Source organism: Pocillopora verrucosa, chromosome 3, assembly GCF_036669915.1.
Source record: "Pocillopora verrucosa isolate sample1 chromosome 3, ASM3666991v2, whole genome shotgun sequence".
In the NCBI taxonomy this organism is placed as follows: Eukaryota; Metazoa; Cnidaria; class Anthozoa; order Scleractinia; family Pocilloporidae; genus Pocillopora; species Pocillopora verrucosa.
Genome location: NC_089314.1, coordinates 147,984 through 171,047, shown reverse-complemented (window position 1 = coordinate 171,047; position 23,064 = coordinate 147,984). Strand labels below are relative to the sequence as shown.

General features: G+C 38.3%; 1 protein-coding gene across 3 annotated transcripts; it reads right to left on the bottom strand.

The window, feature by feature from the left end:
- Positions 1-3,186: 3,186 nt before the first annotated feature.
- On the bottom strand, positions 3,187-22,995 carry LOC131769878 (uncharacterized). 3 transcript variants are annotated; one of them, XM_066164206.1, is made up of 16 exons: positions 22,862-22,995; positions 21,744-22,140; positions 21,169-21,291; positions 19,756-19,908; positions 17,732-17,889; positions 17,469-17,650; positions 15,939-16,092; positions 13,456-13,717; positions 12,250-12,366; positions 11,105-11,578; positions 8,536-8,589; positions 6,966-8,370; positions 6,386-6,656; positions 5,544-5,577; positions 4,453-4,560; positions 3,187-4,269 (listed from the first exon to the last, which is right to left on the bottom strand). In XM_066164206.1, exons 2-16 carry the CDS (start codon positions 22,045-22,047, stop codon positions 3,989-3,991), a joined length of 4,080 nt encoding a protein of 1,359 aa, XP_066020303.1. In that variant the 5' UTR covers positions 22,048-22,140; positions 22,862-22,995; the 3' UTR covers positions 3,187-3,988. The 3 variants fall into 3 exon arrangements, with proteins under 3 accessions (XP_066020303.1, XP_066020305.1, XP_066020304.1); XM_066164208.1 differs by having other exon boundaries at positions 17,469-17,635; XM_066164207.1 differs by lacking the exon at positions 22,862-22,995 and adding an exon at positions 22,489-22,500.
- Positions 22,996-23,064: the final 69 nt, after the last annotated feature.

Here is a 23,064-nt window from a genome sequence, read left to right as displayed (position 1 = left end):
AAGGAACGATCTCGCCACCAACGTACTCGCCACCAAGCGAAGTCTTCTCGCCACCAACCACCAATAAAGAGATAAAGTAGAATAAAGTAGTCGAGGAGAGTAGGATGTTCGAACGAGCACAATTCAAATCGGCCGATACGTTTGTGCGCTTGTCTGTATTTAAATCATGACCTTTAGCGACGTGTTAGATGTGTTCCGTTCCTAACTCATTGACATCAAAACGTATCGTGTTTGTCTTTTGCACGTAAGCGAGGAGAAATTGCAAAACTCGATGCGAGGAATAAAAACTTACTTCGGTTTCGAACGTGCTATCGACGACATACATTTATAAAGTGTGAGTACAGACAAGCGAACAAACTTATCGGTTTCGAACGTGCTTTCGTCAACATACGTTTATAAAGTTTGAGTACAGACAAGCGAACAAACTTATCAGCCGAACATCCTACTCTCCTCGACTAATCTCTTTATTGGTGGTTGGTGGCGAGAAGACTTCGCTTGGTGGCGAGTACGTTGGTGGCGAGATCGTTCCTTGGTGGCGAGTTCGCTGGTGGCGAGTCTGCTTGGTGGCGAGGTAACTGGATACCATTTATCATATGTATATGCAACAGATACATGAGTGTCACACATATTTAACAGATATGTAGTTTTGGTAAGGGAATAGAGGAACTTAATGACTTCTCCTCTGCTTTAACATAGCTTAGTTGTTAGAACATTTGTGGATCAGCTTCGAAAAAAATTAAACCAACTCAGTCCTGGTTTAAGACATTTCAAGTTCCTCAGAAGGGCGATTAGATTTGAGTATCCGCACATAACGGTTAGTAATTAAGTATAATTTTTAAAATGGTGACTAGACGCCGTGCGAAGGAAGATAAAGAAAGTGCGTACGATGCAGGGAAATAAATCACACTTGGGATTGGACTCACTGTATCGTTGGATCACGAACCTTGCACGCTGTCATTGGTTGAAAGAGCATGCTCTATCAGAGTACAAAGCATAGAGCTGAGCTAAAGCTGTCTCGTCATCTGCCAAATTGTACTATGTCCGACCTTTTCCGGGACTTCTCTCTAGCTTTTTTTTTTTAATGGAAAGTGAAATTTTGGAACAAGCAAGCTGCCAAGTAGCACTGAACAGAGGAACCAAATAAGGGTTTGTAAACATGCCAAGCGCCGTAGTTTACGTTATTAAGGTTTTTACGGTTTTCACGTTCAGTTAGATTACAATCTTATGTATCGTGATAAAAATCAAACACAATTAAACTAAACTATTGCAGATTATTGTGAAGTTTGATGGTTTGAAATTTTTCACAGCGTTAGCCTCAGGGCCTTTCCAAATTTTTGGTCCGTGAAAAAATATATACAGAATGAATAAGTAATTAAGAGCGATAAGGGGCAGACAAAGCGGTATCATTAAATTCGGGTTGTTGAATAAGTTTTATTCATTTCTTTATGGGTTTTTGTATGATATGATTAATTACTTGATCAATTGCTTGGCTGCTTGACTAAACCAAGGGTCGCATAATAAAGTTTCTTTGCAACGATGTTAAAATATGAATGACGAATGCATGACAAATAAAACCGCCTTCTCATCCTGCCAGAGAATAGCACAATCATTTTGAACTGTATTGAGAATACGTCCACTACCAATAACTTTCACTCACGGGAAAAATCAATAAATGACTTATAACAAAGAGCACTGAGGTATTTTCAGGAGCTTAATTGCAGTTTCTTGCTTGCAATGGACTAGCATCGCATCCAGGGGGAAGCAGTGATACTCAGTGATACTTCATGCTGAGGAAACAGGGGTAGGCTCTGGCTGGGTGGACCACTTGGCGCGAGTACAGACTTCAGCTTTTACCATGATTGTAGTTTCTTCAAATTAGGACTTTGTTAAAGGTTCTGAGTTAATTTGTCTTTTTTGTGTGTGTTTACAGGGCGAGGCTCACCGAGAATACCAAGTCGTTATCATCCAAGCATTGTACCAATACACTTGCAGATACAAAGCGAATTTTTTTTCGTTCGTGTTTACATACCAAGGTTTGCTGCTGCTATTCGGGATTTTTTTGGCCTGGGAGACACGCAATGTCACTATACCTACCCTGAATGACTCAAAATACATCGGAACGTCGGTTTCTAACGTGTTCGTGTTGTCCATCGTCGGTGCCGTTGACATTGGAAGGATCTGAGTACTACAACGCCTCCTATACCATTTTATCCATATGCCTGATCATGAATACTTCTTTGACGATGCTGTTGGTGTTTGCTCCAAAGGTGGGAATGTTATGGTAGGAAACTTATCATTTACACGTGTGATTATAGGGGTGTTTAACTGTATTTCATGAATTCATCATACCCTATCGAAAAGCGTCAGCAATTTCTGACCGTTTCGGAGTTACCTTCCCTAGATGTTGGTTTTTAATCACGAAGAACTTAAGTGAGGAAATGATTGGCAGAAACATAAGTCTATACAACAGTCAGATTTTGTCCTTTATGACATCGTAAAGAGGAGTGTGTCTCTACAAAAAAAACACACCTTGGGTAGTATCAGAAATAAAGGAGTTAATGAATAAAAAGATTCTTGCGTTTGTTGCAGATTTACCAGTTTTACACTAAGGACGAGGTAACCGCACAGAGGATCGAGCTGTGAAATTGATGGTGGGGCAAAAGTTTAACTGTAAAGCAACACAAACGGACTTAAGTGGATCAGAATGTGCAGGTAAAATAAGAATAAAACTGTTTCCTTCAAAGTTTTTCATGTCTCACTGTTTTCCAGTGTTTCAAGGCTTTAACCCTTTTCCTCCAATGAGTGACCAAGAGAAAATTTTTCCTTACAACATCAATACAATATCAAGCATAGTAGTGATGCGAATAAAGGAATATAACAATTAGTGATTATTAGTTGATCCAATACCAGATTCTCCAAATTGACATTATAAGAATTGTATGTCAGACAGTAAAGAGAATTACTAATGAGATCTTCGGACGGAATTAAAGGGTTGAGTGAATCATTGAGTGTGCTCGGCAATGTGCTTCAGTGCTACTGAAATAACTGTACCTTTTACTCTTCGTCTGGGTGGCTCTCAGCGAGATATAATAAGGCACTGTTAGGATTACTTCAGAAGGCATAAATTACTCGTACAATGAAGGTTATGACTTTCTGCCATGCATAATTAATTTAATTCATATTCATTTGCAAGAATAAATTGGTAAGAGAGGTATTGATTGAGCAACTCAGCGAGTATTTAGAACATAAACCTCTTCAGGCGGCTAGTATGTCGGCTGCTCATGTCCACGACTGAGCTATTGTCCTAAAATTAAATTTTTTGGCCGATAAGCGAAGCTCAAGGGCAAATGGTAAATTTTTCTTGGCGATCTGTCAGCTAAGGAAATTATCCCCCGAAATACCAGCATGCCAGAAGTGGGTTTATTTAATTTACAACCCTCCATTAATTTTCGTATCGCGCGTTAACAGCAAAAATTTTGTTGACTTTTTTTTACTTTCCGGAAGAGCATTTGCGATCAGCTTTTTAATATCACTAAAAGTAACTCTACAAAATTACTTCGCTCTTCTCCCATGTTCAGTAATAAAAATAAGAAAGTGAAACTCTAAAGCCGGCTCTTTTCCGCTGTCTTTGTTTCTTTCGACGGAAATAATCATGGGACAAATATCGACGTAAATGGTGGTTATTGCGTCAAAACTATCCAGTGATTATGTACAACGTGACGTTAAGTAAGCAATAGAGTTGCGTGAAAAGAAATGGGTGGGTTATAACTAGCAATACACCTTATCACTTGATATTTTTCATTAATAGACTTGAAAGACGCATGTGTGTGACAGACAGAAAAAAGATCCCATGAGAAAAAGGAGATTATTGATTTAGCACTTCACGTGGTACTGGTGTAGCCATATGGGAATACATGTTCATTTGACAGTGGAATAATCAGTAAAAATAGAAATAAAAGCTATCTATGAGTCAAAATAAAATAAACAGTCATTCATGTTGTTGACAGCAAAGTTGCTCAGCTAAATCTGTACGATTAACAAATCGATTACAAAGTGCATCATGTAGGACCGTGTATGTTGCAACTGAGCCATCCTTCTGTTTCCAATGTCGTAACATTTTATAGGTTTTTTTACGCTTTTCCCTGTTGTCATCGTCAAACGCTGTTAATGTTGCTTCCTCAATTTTGAGACGACGCCCGACTTCCTCCCATTTATCGAGTTGGTGCGAAAGCCATTCTAAATCTTCGTCACTGGGAACTCCTTGTTTGACTAAAAACATAAAGACATCACAGCAAAGCATCAAGATGAGGGGATAGCGAGTAGTACGTATCGCAGCTATTCATGACATTTTGCTGGATCCACGCAGTTTTACTTTACAAAGACAGGGGGAAGGAAGATGGGGCTGGGGGTTGGGGGTTAACCGCTACGACAATAGATATGTCCTTATTTTACCTGTGAAACGAGTTGTTCCTTTCTTTGAAATTAAGGTGTCACTCGGAGACGACTCTTCATGGTGACGGTGTTTCACCTTTGAGCGACGCAACTGTTTAGTGAAACCACCTGCATGATAACAAATGTAAAAAAATATTTAAACACGATTTTATGAGCCAACAGATTTATTGTAGGAATGGAGCTTTTTCCTTTTCCAATGAAACGTCTCCTGTTTCAAGGACACTTCATTGTGTCGTTGCATTATGCATCCCTAGAATGCATCATTTTACACGGAATATGCACGCCCACATACGCGAACGGAAGATTTCTTGTTCTTTTTTTCAGCCAGAAAGAAAAATTGTCGTCGCCACATAAACGGATTTGGTGACATACTATTTACATCTCTTGTTTGCAATCGAGCGAAAAGCTTCAAAGATATCTTTTCCATACAGTAAAGACATTCACTAAAAATGAAAACTTGCGAGGGCACTTGTGGCACTTGCACACTTGCATCCTTGCAGACTTTTTCGGTCAATAGATAAGCTTGTTCATAGCCTTGACGATTTTCCTCATCCGCTAAAAAGTTTTCAGGTTTTTTCCGTCGTTTAGGGCCATTTCGTACGATTGCATAATGCATCCCTACATGTTATATAAGTCGTTTACACGTGATGAGGAGGCCCACGCACACAAACTAAATATATATGTTTTTTTTGAGTGTGGCGACCTATTTTTTACATGTCTATTTTGAAATTCGAGCAAAAAACTTGGAAAAACTATTCTTTCTGTAAAATAAATAACCAGTGTAGAAAGATAGAGTCGTTAAAAAGGAAGTTTACAATGGTAATTGTGAGAATAAAAATAACAGTTTTATATCCATAAGAAACTGTGGCGGAGAAACAAGGAGCTGGACCTCGAGGTCACTTTCATGGAGTCTATTTCAGATGTCATGCACCGCTTTCCCCACAAGAAGCGATTGATGACAGTCGAATTCCTCTATTTTCACACAGTATTTTCAGTATCTGCATTCTAATAAGCGGGCAATTTGCTTTCTGGCAAACTGATATCGACTTAGCCATTTATCAAAAAATTCATCTCTGATGAAAAAAACTTACCAGTTCGTTTCTTACGTTCAATGGATTCCAAAGCCTAAAAGGCAGGAGGAAATAGTGGCAACCTTATGCTTACAGTTAACAGTTAATAAACGAAATCGACCAATAAATATACGACTAAAAATAATTTATATAAGCCAACTGACTACCTCTCCTATGATCTCATATGAAGTAAGTTTTTGGATACCAATTTTTTTAAGGCGAGTGATTGAAAAAAACAGTATGTATTGATTATCAGATATGAAAATGGACGTCGTGCATCATAAAGGGATCTTCATATCCCTCTTTTCAGGCCTACACAACTGGAAATGAAAGAAACATTATAGCTTTAGTCCAAAGTAAAAAATTCGGGAAAACAATAAACTACAAATACTTCAAAGAATATGTAAAAATGTAGCTCCCTTACATATAGTCACCCAAAGTACTGCAGCTCACGGGTAGCTGATTCTGACACTTGATATTTAGAAAACGCAATAATAGTAATAAAAGGGAGTATAAGCATTTCTTCTAAACCCTCGCATCGTTTAAGACAAACTGCCTAAAACATACGGCGAATTCTGTGTTTGGGAGAAGAAAGATAATTTCAATGTCTCTATCTTACTTTTTTTGTTTCCTTTTTTTTTTTTCCTTTTCTGGTATCACACAAAATTTATTAGTAAGAGAAAAATTATCGCAATTAGATCAACTTTTGAAGTATTTGGCAAGTAAGCCTGGACAAATTCAGGTTTTGATGGGAATCGAACTTACTACGAAAGTGATGCGTGCGACAGAGCTATCTGCCAACCGTGAGTTTCAAATTCTCCTGAATCATTTTACGTAAATTGAATGAAGTTTTTTTTTCTTACCTGAACCCAAGGATTCAGTTTTTCTGCAGGATAGTAGGGAACAGCATCAACAGAGTGTTCACAACTCAGGCCAAAGCTTCCTAATGGAATGTAGTGGCCACAGTCAAAATGAGAGCAGCCTTCCTCTTTGTGCAATAAGCAAATATTGGTTCCGTCACGACACTCATCTGGACAAGGTTCACACAACTGACATTTCAAGAACAATTCCATCGTAGCTGATCGTAGCCACGGACAGGTGATGCTTAGCCTAGTCCTGCAACGCTCCAGATGACTTTAATGAACAAACATAGCAACAAGGACATCAACAACGTGAATAACGCAAGCATGACTCGTTGTAACGTATGTTAACCTATAGGCATCCCACCTAATCGAAAAAATTGGCACCCAAAAAGGGCCCTAAACCCAAAAAATCTGCCTTAACGATCAGAGCGATTTAAATAGTCAAGAAAATTAATTATTTACAACAATGTAGCAGTAATTCATAAATTTCATTGATTATGGTTTTCCTTTTAATATCGCGTTAACAGTAATTATAAAGTTTGAATAAAACGAGATAATGCCAGATATGATTGTGGATTACCTCAATAATTCTTCGCAAATTCTTTTCTCTTCCATTTTATCTGAGTCTCGCGGTGTCCAGACTTTCAACTCGATCACAGTTTTGTGACACTCTAAAGTGAGGTGGTACACTTTACTGACATTGAATCGGGCAGCGTTTGAAAACAACGAGGGGGCTATATAGGAACCACATAATTGTGAGGCCCATTCCCAAAAGTGTACAACCAGTCTGCAAAACAGCCCGCATGGAACGTAGTTGGTGTTAAATGTGAGAAATACGGGCAAAGGGCCATTGCGCATGTTTGTGCCTCTCGTATTTTTCTTTGGTGATTCCAACATACATGGAACCAAATAAGGGTAATCTTTCCCCTTGCAGTTCTTTGAGTTGCATATAACATCAAAGCTTTCCATGATATGAATCAGTGAGTCCCTTATATCCTTCAACTCAAGGTGTTCAAACGCTCGATTTAGCAATTGTTGCGAAAGCAGTCCTTTTTTTCCAAGGACTTCGTAATCTTTCTGAACAAGAGGGTCGTTTTTCCATGGTGGACTCACCGTAATTATCTCACACAGTATTTTACTTAACCACTGTGGATCCAGCACGACCAAACCGTCTGGATTTTCAGGGCGATCTTGGTAGATAACTCTTCCACGAGCTTGTAAAAAGTGCAGCAATTCTTCGACGTCATCTGCGTCATTAAACTGGCAAATACCCCCAGAAATGTCTTTTGTAAAACGCTCTTTGCCAACGTAATGCACCCCTTTCTCTTTCACCATTTCGTCGACTTTTTGCTCAACACGGAGCCACTGCATAGGGATTACCTTTTTGATATGTGGCATTTTTTTAGCCAGATTCAATAATTCCGAACGCAAAGAAACGATCTGTGGGTCGTCTTCTCTGTTTGGATTTGTGTTATCTATGAAGAACGATTCTTTTGAAATATGACCTAAGGTTGCTGGAATAGCCATGCTGCAAATGGTTCCCTTAACAGATTCCATTTTCTTGTAAGGATCCCTTACACCATCAGCATGTGTACCCACAAGCACCACAGGAGGCAAAACATCCTTAGTGTTTGCCGACTTTCTCTGAAACTCTGGCCGTCCCAAAGAATGTACCAAGTCCAGCCATCTCATCATGCGATCGAGATTAGTGTCCTCGCCGTAAGGTGAGTTTACCTCTATTTCATCTTGATTAGGCGGTCTTATCCGACACTGGGCAGGAGCACTTAGCTCCTTGGTAAGATCTGACACTAGGACATATATAGCTTCTTGTGATAGGAAAATGGGATGAATGGCATGGTAAACTGCCTGGCCGGCGAAATCCCAAACAACAGGCCATATGCCCTCATTGTCAGAGGTGTCGTTTTTCTCGAGGCCACGCTCTATGAGGGAAAGTACCGTCATGGGTATTTTGACGTCCTGGGTACCTAAAAATGATAATTTTTCGTCAGTTCAGATTTATTTTGGTCAGACACATTGTCCATGTGTTGACTACACGCAGTATAATATCAGTTAAGCGTATATAGCACATTATCGTAAGCTCCAAGAAAGGTTGCTCCACATAATAACGATTAACTAACACACAAGCTTACCATTTCTTTGGACTTTTATCTCAGAGATATCTCCTCGGTACCTGGGGTTGTAAGCTGCAGATGTAAAAGACGATTATTTAAGTACAACTTTTCTCAATATCATTTCTCAACCTAAGGACATTAGGGCGATAAGTGTGAAGAACTTTGAACTTTATTTTTATTTAGACACGGTAAATCTATCAGATAAAATAATAATATTATTACAATCTATTATTACAGTTACAATCTATTTTAATCTATATAAACATGATCTAAAATTTAAAAGTAAAATAGAAAAAAATAAGGAAATTCTGCTTTACATAGATGCCGTGTGTGTTTTGTCGATTCAGAGGAAGAAATTGCGACAACCATTTCGGAAGGATTGAAGTGATTTTGCTTGCCGCAATTCAGGGGACAAGCTATTCCATATAACCGCACCGTTATAGCTAAAGCTATTTTTTAGGAAATTGGTGCGAGGCAATGGAACAGCTAGTTTGTTTTCAGAGTTCCTTAGATTATATGGAGGATCATATTTAGTGAAAAGAGAACCAAGATAGTCGGGCGCAAGACCATGTATAGATTTATAGACCATGGTGGCCACTTGTATTTGTCGCTGAGTATCTAACCGTCTCCAGTTAAGTTGCACAAAAAGAGGATCAGCGCTTGTGTCATAACTGGAGAAGGTCAGAATACGGGCAGCCCGGTTTTGCAACTTTTGGAGCTTATTCGAAAGACCCTTGTTACAATGCCCCCAGACCTCGCTGCAGTAATTAAAGTACGGTTGAACTAAGACATTGAAAACGGACTCAAGCGTGGTTCGATTAACAAAAGGCCTACAACGTTTAATTGCTCCAATGCCCGATGCGATTTTCTTGGCTATTTTTTCAATGTGCATATTCCATGAAAGGTTTTCGTCAATATGTACACCCAGAGATTTGACTGAGCTAACTTGTTTAATTATGTCACCACCTATGATTAGTTTAGGGGAAGTATCGTGGGTACCTATCCTTTGCCGCGATCCAATTAACATGAATTCAGTTTTAGATGAATTTAGAGTCAATTTGTTTGCAGTGAGCCATGTGTTAACATTGGATAGGTCGTGATTCATAACATCATTGATCATTTCTATGTTGTTACTGGCAAAGGTGAGGTGAGTATCGTCGGCATACATACGTGCAACTGAATTAGACAGGCAATTAGGAAGATCATTTATGTATAGAACAAAAAGCAAAGGTCCTAGAATTGTTCCTTGCGGAATTCCACAAGTGAGAACTTGACTAATTGAGAGCGAACCATTTACAAAACATTGTTGAAGGCTTTGGGTAAACTCAATAAACGTTCGTTGTCGCACTCAGTTACTTTTTCACCTATGTTCCATATAAAGCAAAAGGTCCACTGAAAATAAATCACGAAACGCTGACTTATTCGATGCGCTAAAAAACGTAACAGGATATTGAACAGCGAAGCAATATAAGGAGAATAACCAAACAGGTGCGCTCACTAACTCAACTAATCATTTACTAATCAAATTTTATATACTGTAATACGTAAAGATTATGACGTCACGGTAACAATGAGGCTTCCGATTTGGTAAGTGAGAAATTTCTTAAATTCTTAATCAATCATTCGCCTATCACTTTACGTGCTTAAGTTACAAAAATCAAACAAAGAATTGCTAGGAATGATACTTCATAGTAATATATATCATACATTCTCCAGAGGTTGTAAAGAATCTTGATTAACCCATTTAAAGACGTTCCGCCAGCGTGAACGCATTTCTTCGCGTTTTGAAAGAATAGGCAACACGATTATCGTTAGATTAATAGTAAATGAACTTTAAAACTAATCTTGGATAATGAACACAAATTTAAAAAAAATTATCGCAGACCTAAAGCTCTCTCTGTAAGCTTTCCATTCTATTAGGCAAACCACAGAAGTATAAAGAAAGTATTCAAAAATTTGAATAATTCGTGTGCCAGAGTGGCAGATATGAAGCAAGGCATATATCACCGCAGCCGACAGCGATGACATAAATTGTGGTAATGTTACCTCATTGTTGCAAATAAATGAAGAACGAAGGAAGAATTTATTACAATGATTTTCGACTTTTGGTCAAAAATGCAGGGATCCAATATATACTTTTGATGCTGATGTTGTTGTTGCCGGCATGAGTTTCAGAGTCCCTTAAGTCCTTGATGAGACCTCAATAGGTTTGTGTTTTATCTTTGCTTTCAATGAGGTAGAAATAGGCTCGCTATTAGAAAAGAGGAAAGCCTGAGGGTCCATTCTCTGGAGAAACGTAACAAAATACTTGCACTAAAAGTTCCCGAATGTTCTCTCCGATATTCGATAAATAACATTTTCAATTTTATCGCCAACACTGAATGCAAAGAATTTTCACCCGGTGGGAGGGATCTTCCTATCTCATGAGAAACGGTACGTGGAAAAAAGAAAACCGAAAACACAAAATCACGAAAGAAATCAGTTAAAACATCACTTAAGGTGAAGCTTACGTGACAATAGAGATTTTAAGCGAATCTACTTCAAGCCCATAACAATGATCTCAAGTTTTGTAATGGTGTCAACTTACTTTTCATTGATTCTGATGCTTTTTGTCGAGAAGTTTCATGTAAAAAAGCGTGACTTGAAGGTTCTTGTATTACTTCCTTTTCACTTGTACCCCCTTCTCTAATTTCCTTTTCTCCATTAGGGAACTGTTGAGCCGAATCTGACCGTTCAGTAGAGCTGCTCAGTAACTTCCTTGCAACCACTTCCGCACACTTGTGGTCAAGAGCACTTGTGTTTTCAAGGGAAGCAGGATTCCTCCATGCCCTTGTTCTTGCGTTTTTGACAGGAGGAATCATTTCAATTCCGTTTGTGCTGGGTTCGTCTTTATTAAATGTTTCACCTCTAAGGTATCTCCCGAGGCTTGTTTTCCCGACACAGTCCTGACCAATCAACAAAACTTTAGTACGTCGGTCGTAAGTTTTCCCTGTCTCTAGTGCTCTCCTGTATGCTGAAAACGCCACGGGTCCTCGAGCTCGTATGTATGCGGGGATTGAATCTGTAACATTTACAGAGTTAGTACGTAAATTAATGAGCTACCTTTGGAATTTTATCAACTAAGATGTTTTTCTTAGTCGCATAACTATTCCAGTAGTAATCACAAGACCAATACTCCTTTTCCTTTTCGTCAACAACTTTCCTCTTCATATCTAATGCCCTCTTCACACCAACTAAATAAGGTTTACTAAAACGCACTTTTTTTAAACCATGGTCTTGTAAAAAAAAATCTTTATTTATGCCAATTATGCTTCAATAATATTTGACCCCAATAAGTCAAAAATGAAGAAACTATTGATTACAGAGGAAATATAATTGCTTACATATTAATGGAAGAGCTCGAGAGAGCGTATGAAATGATCTAAATAAAAACATAATTCGTTTAACCGTTACCCTGAACGATTTAAAAATTGACAAGATTGGATTACACACGATTTCTAGCTACTAAAACCAAAGGTACGCAACAAATTGGTTGAAGTCTTGTAAGGAATTTGGGGCACAACTGAATTTATTTTCAAGATTAATAAATTGTATTACAGCTGTAAAACAACAAGTAGAGTCTTTCTTTAGCAAATTTATTGGTGGTAAAACAAGTAAGGACTTGCTCATATTACTTTTTCTTAACGCTAAACAGTTTTGAAGACATCATAGCTTTGTAAACCTTAAGCACACCTTTCGTGGTGCCAGGTAATTCTGCCTTCAAAAGCTGATCCCAGCTTCTGCGATCAATAGGGATCACACCAGGGGTGTTGATGGTACGAACAAACAGCTGGACGAGTGCCGCAAGGCCTGATTAAGAATAAATTGGACATTTTACTCTCAGTGGCATCAAACAAACTTAACTATATATCATATTTTGCTGAAACAGCATTCCCTCACAATGTTCTATGCACTCATTATGATATTGTTGACAAAAAAGGATAGGGGAGATGAAACTGAAATGAGGAATGTTGGTGTTATTCAGGCAGTGGCACTTCCTGATTGCTATTTTGCTCATTCAACCGTTAAGAGATGGATACTTGTGACAATCAATGCCTCATGCCAAACATCCCTTGCGTTATGTGATAGCCACCATGAGAGAATTTCAGCTCATGAGGATTAGAGCACCTAACGATTACTTCCTGCGTTTTTTCATAAGTTCTCCCCAAGTTACGCTCTAGGAAACGTTGACAACAGAAGTAAAATAAATCTTCATTTGCACGATAGCAATTTGCAATTACTTTTTAAATCGAATAATGGAAAAAAACTTTCACAAAGAGTAAACAATCCAGGTGTCACTATTGAGTAAACCCGTTGGCAAGGTGGGCCCTTTAAAAGCTTATATCTCATGGTTTGTGGTTAAAGTCACAAAAACAAAAACAAAAACAAAAACAAATAATTAACTTATTTTCAGTGATTCAAAGTGAATTGAATTGTCTCACCCATTGAGAAAATGTTTGTCTTCTTCTCAATATGGCTGACATGTCTCCAAAGAAGCCTCATTTGTTTATGGATAGAATTTTGATTGATAGATTTAAGATAAATTTATTGATTGATGTCAATTTATTTTGAATCAGTAGACAGGGGAGGAGAATTACTGAATGGGTAACCTAAGTTGACCTTCCAACATTTAGGAACATGATAGACACTTTGACCAAGAGTCGCTTGTTATTTAGAGATGGAACGTCCCAAACAGAAAAAGAAATTTCACAGGTTTCACTACTGTCAGTTACAAGGGGATTGCCCTTTCTCTTACGATCTTAACTTCTCTAACACTTTGATCAACATGCTGAAAAGAACCATCTTCATTCTAAAAGTTGAACTGTTTCAGCATTGAGTCACAGTGGATTTTTAAAGCGCAGCAAAAGTATTTCAAATGAAAAAAGCTTTCCCCGTTACCTTCTCCAGTGACAAGTTCCCCATCAAGAAACCTTCTTTTAGGGAGCAGAAAGCCCCTTAGAAAAAATTTCAGCTTTTCTAAGCCACCAAGGAATTTGGGATTGAGACGGTTTTTGTTGTCATTCATATTGGATGCCACCTCGGGGTCACTCGTAGGAAGAGGTAACATGAATGCATCGAAACCGGTAAAGAAGCTCAGGATGCCTTTAGTTACTTTCTTATTTTCTTGGTCGATAGATGAAGAATCCTCGAGTGTAAATACCTAGCAGTACAAAAAAATGCAATGTTAGTCTGAAGAAATATGAAACACAGAATGTAATCAAAGAGGTTATTCTTTTACATTTGGAACGGTTGTCTGTCACGGTGTGCAGATCTACATGCAGGTTATCACCCTACTCGTCTCTCAATAAGGATTTAACAATCATCGAATTAAAAGTCTTATGAGTGCTCTGAATAATACTTGTGAGATAATTATCTAGAAATTTCTGATAGTAGGTCACGTAGTCATGATGTAAAACTACAAAAATAGCTGTGTTGTAAGCTTCTGGAGAGTTCTGGAATACTTAGTAGATGTATATAAGGACTCAGTCGAGCAGAAGTAGTTGTAGTTGTTGCTGTTGTCGGGAGTGACCGACTGTTTGGAAAGCTATATCGAGAGTTACTGTAGAAGATTGTTTATTTCAAGGAACTTTGAAGAAAACCGTGAGATTGTGTCAGTGATGAGCGAAGATATAGTTAGCTTAAATAAGTTTATTGTGCATATTACTGTACTGTCTTTAGGAATCGCTCCTAAGTTAGATTTAAGTTCTCTAATAAAGTAGTTGCGTTTGAAGGAGTATACTGTTCTTTCTGTCGGTTAAACTATACCGTAACGCGAGCCCGGCTCGTATATTTTGGGGCTTCTTCCGGTTTTATTCTATGAAGCGAATGGGAGAATTCCCTGCCAGTTTGCTTGGACTGTGAAAGCTACGGGTCTCACAAGGAAACATCACCCACCCACTGCTTATACTTGGACCTCGATAAAGATTTAGGCTCACCAATCAGTGGGTCATCGGGTTTTCCGCAGTCCACATGTACATTCTTGAACAATTCGTTAATGGGTCAGTACCTGGCTAAACAAAATATATTTACTCGAGCTTCCGAAGGAAAGCTCGAGTCCAAAAGTGCTAGCCGTTCTTTTATCTCTTTTTTAGTCGCCAAATCGGCATCATAGTTCCAGGCGTTCTTAATGGAGATGAGAGAAACTGGGGAAGAGAATCACGAGCTTCCCCTATTAGCTTTACCTCTGTTCCAATATCATTGTATTGTCTTAAAATATCTGGGGGTTAAACAAAGGCCAAAATTTTTGCCTCAGTAAATGTGGAGCGATCAACATAATTCAAAATGGCGTCTGTCGCCATAGACCGTAGGCCAGAATGATCTGGCTAGTTTTGTCTTCTCTTCGCTCCATCCTTTGTCAAAATGTACCCGTGTAAACCTTGGTAACGAAGAGGAAATGTGCGTAAGAATACTTAATTGAAAAGAAAATGGCTTCAAAGTTTTGAAATCAATGATGAAAACAGTCCCATTCGCGGACCATCTTCTGAAACCATCTAGGTTGTTTTTCCTTCTTTCTTCTCCATTCTTGATCAAAACACACCTCTCTAGACCTCGCAAACGTACAGAGGAATACTTAAATTATAAAAAAAGCTGTCTTTAAAGTCTTAAAATCGACAACGATAGATAACGGAATATTTTGCCGCGCCGCATGAGCGATTTTAATGCTTGTCTTCAAGTTCTTTTTCGCAGATCTGTTTGGCTGCCACATGGCTATCAGTTACATGTACTTGGCAAGTGGTTTTACCACGTTTTAAGGTATTAAAGATTTCATTTGATTTGACCTTTTAAGCGATTTTATTCTTTCTTCAAGTTGATTTCGCGTGGCTGTTTTAGCTATACTTTACACATATTTGGCAGCTTATTCACCACCTTTTGAGTTTAATTTTTACAGATTTCGTTTGTTTTTGATCTTCATTTTGTCAGGCAATTATCCTCCAAGCTATTTCGCTGGTGCGTGAATCTTTGATTGCCATAACCCGTCAGGTCTCGCAATCAAGCGCTCCCCAACAAAACCGCCTACTACGCACACTTGTTATAACGATCTCGCATGTAAAATCGCCTACTTATCACACAACAAATCTCCAAGCGAGTTTGACGAGTTAACGCTTAAACAACGTTTAGTTTATTTCAAAATATCCTTGCAATTTAAATGATGCGCCGCAAACTTGCCAATTATCGAGTAGAGAGGTACAAAATTTCACAACAAAATTAAATAACTCAGTAGTGTGAACCCCATGGTTTGGTCACATGCACCGAAATACCTATTTCGCATACCAATCGGTAGGAATTACAATACAATCAATATCAGACAGATTGCCTCAACAACTCTCTCACAGAACTGCAAATTCAAGTCACTCTCTTTCGTGAATTCAGAATTGACGCACCTTCTTCAAAAAGAAGTCTTTCAAGTTTTTGTAGTGATCAGGAATAGATAGTCCTACGTCTCTCACCAGCCAAATGAAGAAAGGAAAAGCCCTGTGGTAACATTCTGAGGTATGGCACCTTCTTGCGATACGATCGGCTAGCTTTACCTTTAAACTGTATTTGTTAAAGAAAAAACTTATTGATCCCGATAACTATGAACACAGCTTAGTATGAACTCGTGATCCTGACTAACTATGACTAACTTTCCTTGATTCCCCTTTAATCGCAGCCCAAACCAGATCTCCTTTATATCCTCAACATTTATTCCAATTGTTCTGCATATTTCGGCACTTGATATACTCTAGCCTTACCATCTTATCTATGTTAAAGTTATAGCACACCATATGCCCGTGCATTGACCTACTGTACCCTCGCGTGAACATTTCGCTTTATTTTATCACCCATCTGATACTTCAGCTTTTAACTTATTTCAGGCTGGTCTTACTGGAAATTGGAAGAGTTTTTGCTAAATTAATCAACGAAATGGAGATTGCTACATGGAAATGCGCGCGTACGATTATTATTTACGTGTAGAGCACTGCCCGAAAACTAGTTGGCGCAAGGTGTTCCAACAAGGACAACTGTTCTAATAATCCACTGGGTCTGAAGTGATGAGCGAGAGCGAGCGATTTTCAGCGAGAGCGTGATTGAAAGTGCATCGTCACTCCACACTCCCAGCAAACCGGCCTCTTGTACAATGTTCTTAATTCTTCGTTTCAGTGTCAAAGCTACCGACGATTTGGGTTCATTCCCCCTTCCGTGCTTCTTGGCTGTTTTTGATTGAACTGAAGAAAGTTTCCAATGTTCTCAAAGACCAGTTCGTTCGTTATCCTTTCTCCCATGAGTAGTGCGAAGTAGGCCATTAAACTTCTAAGGGAAGTCGGTTTGAATTGCGAACGGAGATGATGAATCGGCTTGTGTATTCACTCACCTCAAAAGCTTGTACATTGTCCATTTCCCTGTCTTCGTCCTTCGCTTTCAAAAATCTTTCAGACAATCCAACTTCTAGCTCATTTTAATGTAGTGTTTTTGGTGTTCTTTTGCTAAAATGAATTCTTCGACTAAGCAAACATAAGCAAACCTTCACTCGATCACTTTTCGGGTTGTTGATTGGACGAACGACACATTTTCACATAAAAAATTTATCTTTTGTACTCCTGATTGGCTTCGTTTAAAATCAGCACGAGTTTTATTTACTGTGATTTTTGTGGATAAATCCCAGTACCTATGATTAACCAGTCCGCTCATTCACAACACCTATTATTTCAAATACTTTGTTGTTAGTGAAATAGCCTCTCTTATAAGCCGCGGTGGAGGTCTCCTCACCTTGTAATTAGCATGCTACAGATTTATTTATCGTTTTTATTAAATATTAAATGATGAAAAGATACGATGAAAATTGATCGATTAATGCTTGCGTATTATATTTAAATAAAAATCAACGGCTAAAACATTACTGTGATAATTGTTAGAAATATTTCAGAGGATACTCCAGTACATGAAGATCCTCTGTAAGTGGAACATGCCGAACATTGTAGATGAAAACTGAGGCGAGTAAAAGCGTCAAAGGACATATCTGGTTATCATCAAGGTCCATTCCATCGTCAAATCCCTCAGAGTCTAGCAACGCTACTGTAAATTCCTGGCCTTTAGCATCCTTATAAGAAAGTAACTATAATTACGTCATCAAGAGTAAATAATTGAAAAACGTTATAAATGCAGTATAAACATCAAAACTGAAGATCAGCCAAACCTTAAACTTTTCCTTCACAATCCATAACCAGATTCCCCTGGTTTCCTGTGTTATTCGATGTCCAATACGAAAAACTTGTGGTTGACTGAAGGCCTCACTAAGTACAAAGGACTTCCCACTCCTGTATAGCCCAGCAATGGAAATTACACAAACTGGACCTTGGTGATCAATGAGGACATTAATTACTTCTACTACCTTCTTCAATTAAAAACGAGTTAAGTTTAAAGCAAATAATTAGCTTCTATTTGATTAATTTATTTGACTTTACATTTTCATTGACGGGTCCATAGCTACGAATCAGCGGCTCAATCACGAAACAGATGATAAGCCCATTGTTCTCTCAGCTAGGGCCCATTTACTGTCATATTCAAAATGCAATACAAAGCAGTTTCCGGGTATTAAGAACATGTCAAACGTTATAACTTGTCAAAGTGCTTGTGATGTCAGTGATTCTAAACTCTACCTAAAAATTCCAAACTTGTGAGTTAAGTGATTCAATCTCAGCAATGTATTCAGATCTTAGGGAATTAATTTTGTAAGCGATGCGGTCATGCTGCCAGAACTCGGAGCTTCTGAACCCAGATAAGAGCAAACGTCTCGTGACAGGAGTAACAATTCGTAACATAAGTTAACAGACTTTACAATCAAATTTCTTGGTAAACCAATATCTTCAGCAAATGAAACAAAGGTAATGAAAGTGTTCCTACATCAGTCATTACATATGAAGGGCACATACGAAAGTATATCTCTAGTTGTATGAACTGCTGAATCAGGCATCTGCTTGAAAAGAACCCCTTTTTAGCTTGTTAAGATTCCAAATGTTCTGTCACTTACGCTTCCAGACATAATTAGCTAGGATTATTCTCCCGAACAACATCCATGCGGTTCTTTCACCCCTCTTCACCATCCATTGTTATTAATTGTCATGTTTCTTTCCCTTATTTCACATAATCTTCGACAGAAGTTCCTCGGTCATCTTTGGTAAATAATTTGAAGATTATGTGAAACAGAGATCACGCAGAGCAAAAACTCACAAGAGTAAACTACGTGAAAAAAGATCTAAAATCGTTCAAATAGTTTTCGCGACGGAAAGAACAAGGAAATTAAAAGTGTATCTTAAGGATTTTATTGCTCCATTCGGCGAAAAGACAAAGATCATGAACCCTCAAGCTTAAGATGCCTTGTTTCAAGCATCGACAGGTAATTTATGCGGTTTACATCTTTCATGATCGATATATGAGAGTTTGACTTGAATCTGTTGCTCAATAAATTGTCATTGAACAAGAATTGAATCTCCGTATGTATATGATAAACATAATACACCTTAGAAAGTCTTTCCACATGGTCAGTTACTCAGTTGTCGGTTTGTTCAAGCTTTTCCGTATTCCACCATCTCATGCGTAAATACCACACGGGCAGACTTTCGATGAAGTATATATTCTATATACATTCCATCCTGTCGAATTGCAAGAATCTAATCTAATCAATCTAAAATGAGGTTGGACGTATTATTGTCGATAATTTTTTTGACATTTTTTTCTGATTTATCTATTTTCTGTATTTGAATATTGATGTTAAACAACAGGGATGCCCGAAAAACATACATCATTTTCATTTATGTATCAAAATGATGTATGTATGTTTGTATGCACATATATGTATTATCTCTGTATTAAAAAAACTGAGTAAATAAAGCTTCTGTCAGTTCTCCCGATTTTAATCAGCGCTAAGAACGTATCGTGTGACAGTCGGAAGCATCATTTATGGAAATAGATTGAGATAGATGCTAATTTATTAAAAGATTTATGTTAGCTTTAAAAAACGAAATGTGTAGCTATAGGTGTTTTTCCAAAAATCCTTAAAAGAAACTGCAGATTCTTAGAAATAAAGCAATGCCTAAAAATTGCCTTACATAGAAACCAGCAAGATCATTGTAGTGAAAAGTATTGTCATGGATCCCTGTTTACGAAACAAACGTGAAAACGAGTTATTTATTCCAGTTTTGAATTGTAAATTAACTTTACCTTGAATCCTCCTGAGTTTTTCAAGTGCTTCATCCAGCACATAAAGTGAGGTTCGCCTCTCTTCCGTCTGGATGTACTGGCCCGAAGTCGAGTCCCATTTTAAGTTGTTTGGAAGGCAAAGTGGAGTTGCTCCTTTGTTACTTGCTAGTGACCCTGAGTTCCATTTCAAAAACAGAATTACAAAAAGCTACTTTACGGCAATCCTTAAAAATGCTTTTTCTGAGCGGGTTTGCAATAGTAGATCAAAAAATGACAACAGAGAGAGCTATTAAGGCGTGTGTGTATGCGTGTGTGCGTGCGTGCGCCGTGGACAAAGACGTAAATCAGCTCCCATCTCGTAAATTATCTTTTGGACTCCGTCATAACGTCATCGCCTGCATTTTTGAGTCCTGAAAAGTGTTTAAAAGTCGAGAAAATTTCCTATATTCGCACTACGGATTAAATTTTTCTGTATTTTCCTGCCAAATCTCCTATTTTAAGAAATTTAATTGAACAACTACTTTTTTACTGAAACGCGAAGGATGATATAGAGAGGACAAAATTCACATTTGAACGCCCACTCCACTTTCAAAAAAATCCGCTCTGAGCTTGGCCAATGGATTTCACGAAAGTTCGCGAATATGCGAGCAAAATGATTTTTGTATTGGAAATAAAAGATGAAACAGTAAAGTAATACAAATGTCTTCAGCAGACTCAATTCGAGGACGATCCTTATTTTAAGGTATGGTAGTAAGCAGTAAACAGGACAATCGGAAGAGTCTTTCGCGCAGCTTCGTAACCAAAATTTCTGCACTGGTATTACAGCTTTTACAATGAATTCCTGTAGCATTTAAGTTGGTTATATCAATCAACTCGTCCGCTCTACGAAAACTTTGACTCTAAAAGAGTAAGTGATTAATGATTGGACCCAACGGCATTATGGATGTGTATCTACATGATAACCACAGTTAACTGCACATCTTAAATAATAGACGCCACATACGCTTTCCTGACCTGAAAACAATTGTGAGTTGTAGACAAAGATTTTTCATGGATGATAAAAAAAGTAAAGCACTGATTATGCAACTGCGCTGACATTTCACATAAAGCCGTCTCAACCTTCATGAATCAAGCTTTTAAGATGTCAATACTTTTCAAATCGAGTTTATACAACAACTGTTGTCGTAAGTGTGCAAAGGTTGCATACTTAAGCACTGCATGTTTGTATTGACTCGTCATTCAGGATACGCGGATAAAAAGATGTCAGGAAAAGAAGGCGATAGTCCATTTGCAGGTTTAGACTAGTATTATCTAAGAATTTTGGGTCTATTGGCCTTTATTTCTTCTGCGAAGTAATGCAAATTAAGCAATTAAAACAGCTAAGCTAAGTCACAAAGGTGACTTAAGTGTGTCTGAAAAATTACAAAAACCTACCCTTGAGATCTGAACCCGAATCTTGACCTCTCTGCCTAAACTTGGTCTGACTTGACTCAACAACCGGAATAGCCTCAAACAAACTTCCAGCTCGAAGGTATTCCTCGATTAGTGTTGCTAGAGCTGTAAATATAAAAGAGACAAGGAGGTAAATGGTTGATTCTCCGTCCCAGACTTCAGGTACAAAACTTATCTAGCTCCTCTCCTTGAAAACCAACCCTCCATCATAAGAGGACGTTTGAATTTTGACAAAGTGGTTGAGGGCGTAAAACATCTCTACAGCCTTATTCCATTGAAAACTGCCTGCATACTATGTGCTGTTTGAGTATTTTTGAAGGTTTTAGTGTGTTTACTTTGAAACGGAAGAAGGGGAATCAGTTAGGGGATGAAATTTGAAAAATGCTGATTGAAAAAAATCAAGTTTAGAAAAGTCTCTCATTTAGTTTATGTGTGAGACAATTGTCTATTTTCCATATTTACTTTCTTCTCCACATTTACTCATTTTTTTTCTTCAACAAATTCCTGCTAGACTGATGTGCTGAAAAGTCCCGAGAAAAAATTAAAAAATTGCCAACCTTCTCCAGTGACAAATCCTTGCCCAGCAAAACTACGTTTGGGAGTTAGCTTGGAGTGCAGCATCTGTTGAAACTCCTTTAATCCTTTCTTGAATAATGAATGAATCTTGCCCTGGCTCTCCTTCTGATTTAAGTTTGATATGACTGTACGATCCATTGACGGAGGGAAGAGGGCAAAGGCGTCAAAATCAGGAAAGAACTTTAGAATCTTGTCGACGACCTCTTTATCATGGCCTCGCTTCTTGAAGACGTAAATGACAGAAAACATGAAGAACAAGAATGTTCGGGCGCACGCTAACGTCATACCAAAAGAACCTCCTTTGAAAACTTGTTATCGCGGACTTTTCTCTTCCTTTCTTGAAAGAGTACTTCCTCGAAGTAGGTTAAGGGAAGGCCCCTAGGAACAAGGTTGCTTCCTTTGTGTTATCCATTAAAACGCACAGTTTTGAAAGTTTTGCGAGAAAAGCTATAGCTATCGTCTGAACAAGTGAAAGCCTAAAAACTTAATTTAAAGTACCAACTAAGATGAAAAGCGCTCTGCGAGAAAATGAAGAGTCCTTTGAACAGTCACGAGTCTGAATGAAAGTCTAAGATTGAAAAAGGTCTGGAAATTATTTGCACCATCGCCTGCAGAATGCAACACTCAAAATTCCCTCCCTAAGACATATTTGGTCAGAACTGTTTCTGCCAGTTCTGACTATAGAGTTCCGTTCTACTAACCAACGGTAAGTTCTGGTACGGTTACCTTTTCAAGGAAATACGCTTTTAAGTTTTCCACTCCCTTGGAAAAATGTAATACAACATCTCTGAGAAGCCACACAAACGATGGAAGCCTAAAAAATTGACTTTAAGTACCGGTTGAGATGAAAAGCGCTCTACAAGAAGATGAAGAGTCCTTTGAACAGTCCAGCGCTTGAACGCAAATCTAAAATTTAAAGGGGTTTTGAAATTATTTGCAACATCGCCTGCAGCATGCAGCACTCAGAATCCCCCCCCCCCCCCCCAGGACAAATTTGGCCATAACTGTTTCTACCAGTTCGGACTAAAACAGTTCCGTTCCATTCACCAACGGCAAGTACAATACCCTTCACTACAATGAACTTTTGTGGTACGGTTACCTTTTCAAGGAAATACGCTTTTAGGTTTTCCACGCCCTCGGGAAGATGTGCCGCAACGTCTCTAACCAGCCACACAAACGAAGGAAAAACTTGCTGTGAAGCTTCTTCGTCTAAAGATTGTTCTGACATCACTTGAATCCGCCGGGAAATCTCCATGCAGTAACTAGCATTCGTTAAGGTATCTAAACATTTAATTTCTTATC

What these genes read in the sequence shown, in the direction of transcription:
- LOC131769878 (XM_066164206.1), bottom strand. Translation starts at nt 22,047, where the DNA reads ATGACGTTAGCGTGCGCCCGAACATTCTTGTTCTTCATGTTTTCTGTC. An exon ending in ATTACCTGGCACCACGAAAG is followed by an intron (nt 11,579 to 12,249) that starts GTGTGCTTAAGG and finishes TAAATGTTACAG; the next exon opens with ATTCAATCCCCGCATACATA. An exon ending in AGCATCAGAATCAATGAAAA is followed by an intron (nt 8,590 to 11,104) that starts GTAAGTTGACAC and finishes TTACATCTGCAG; the next exon opens with CTTACAACCCCAGGTACCGA.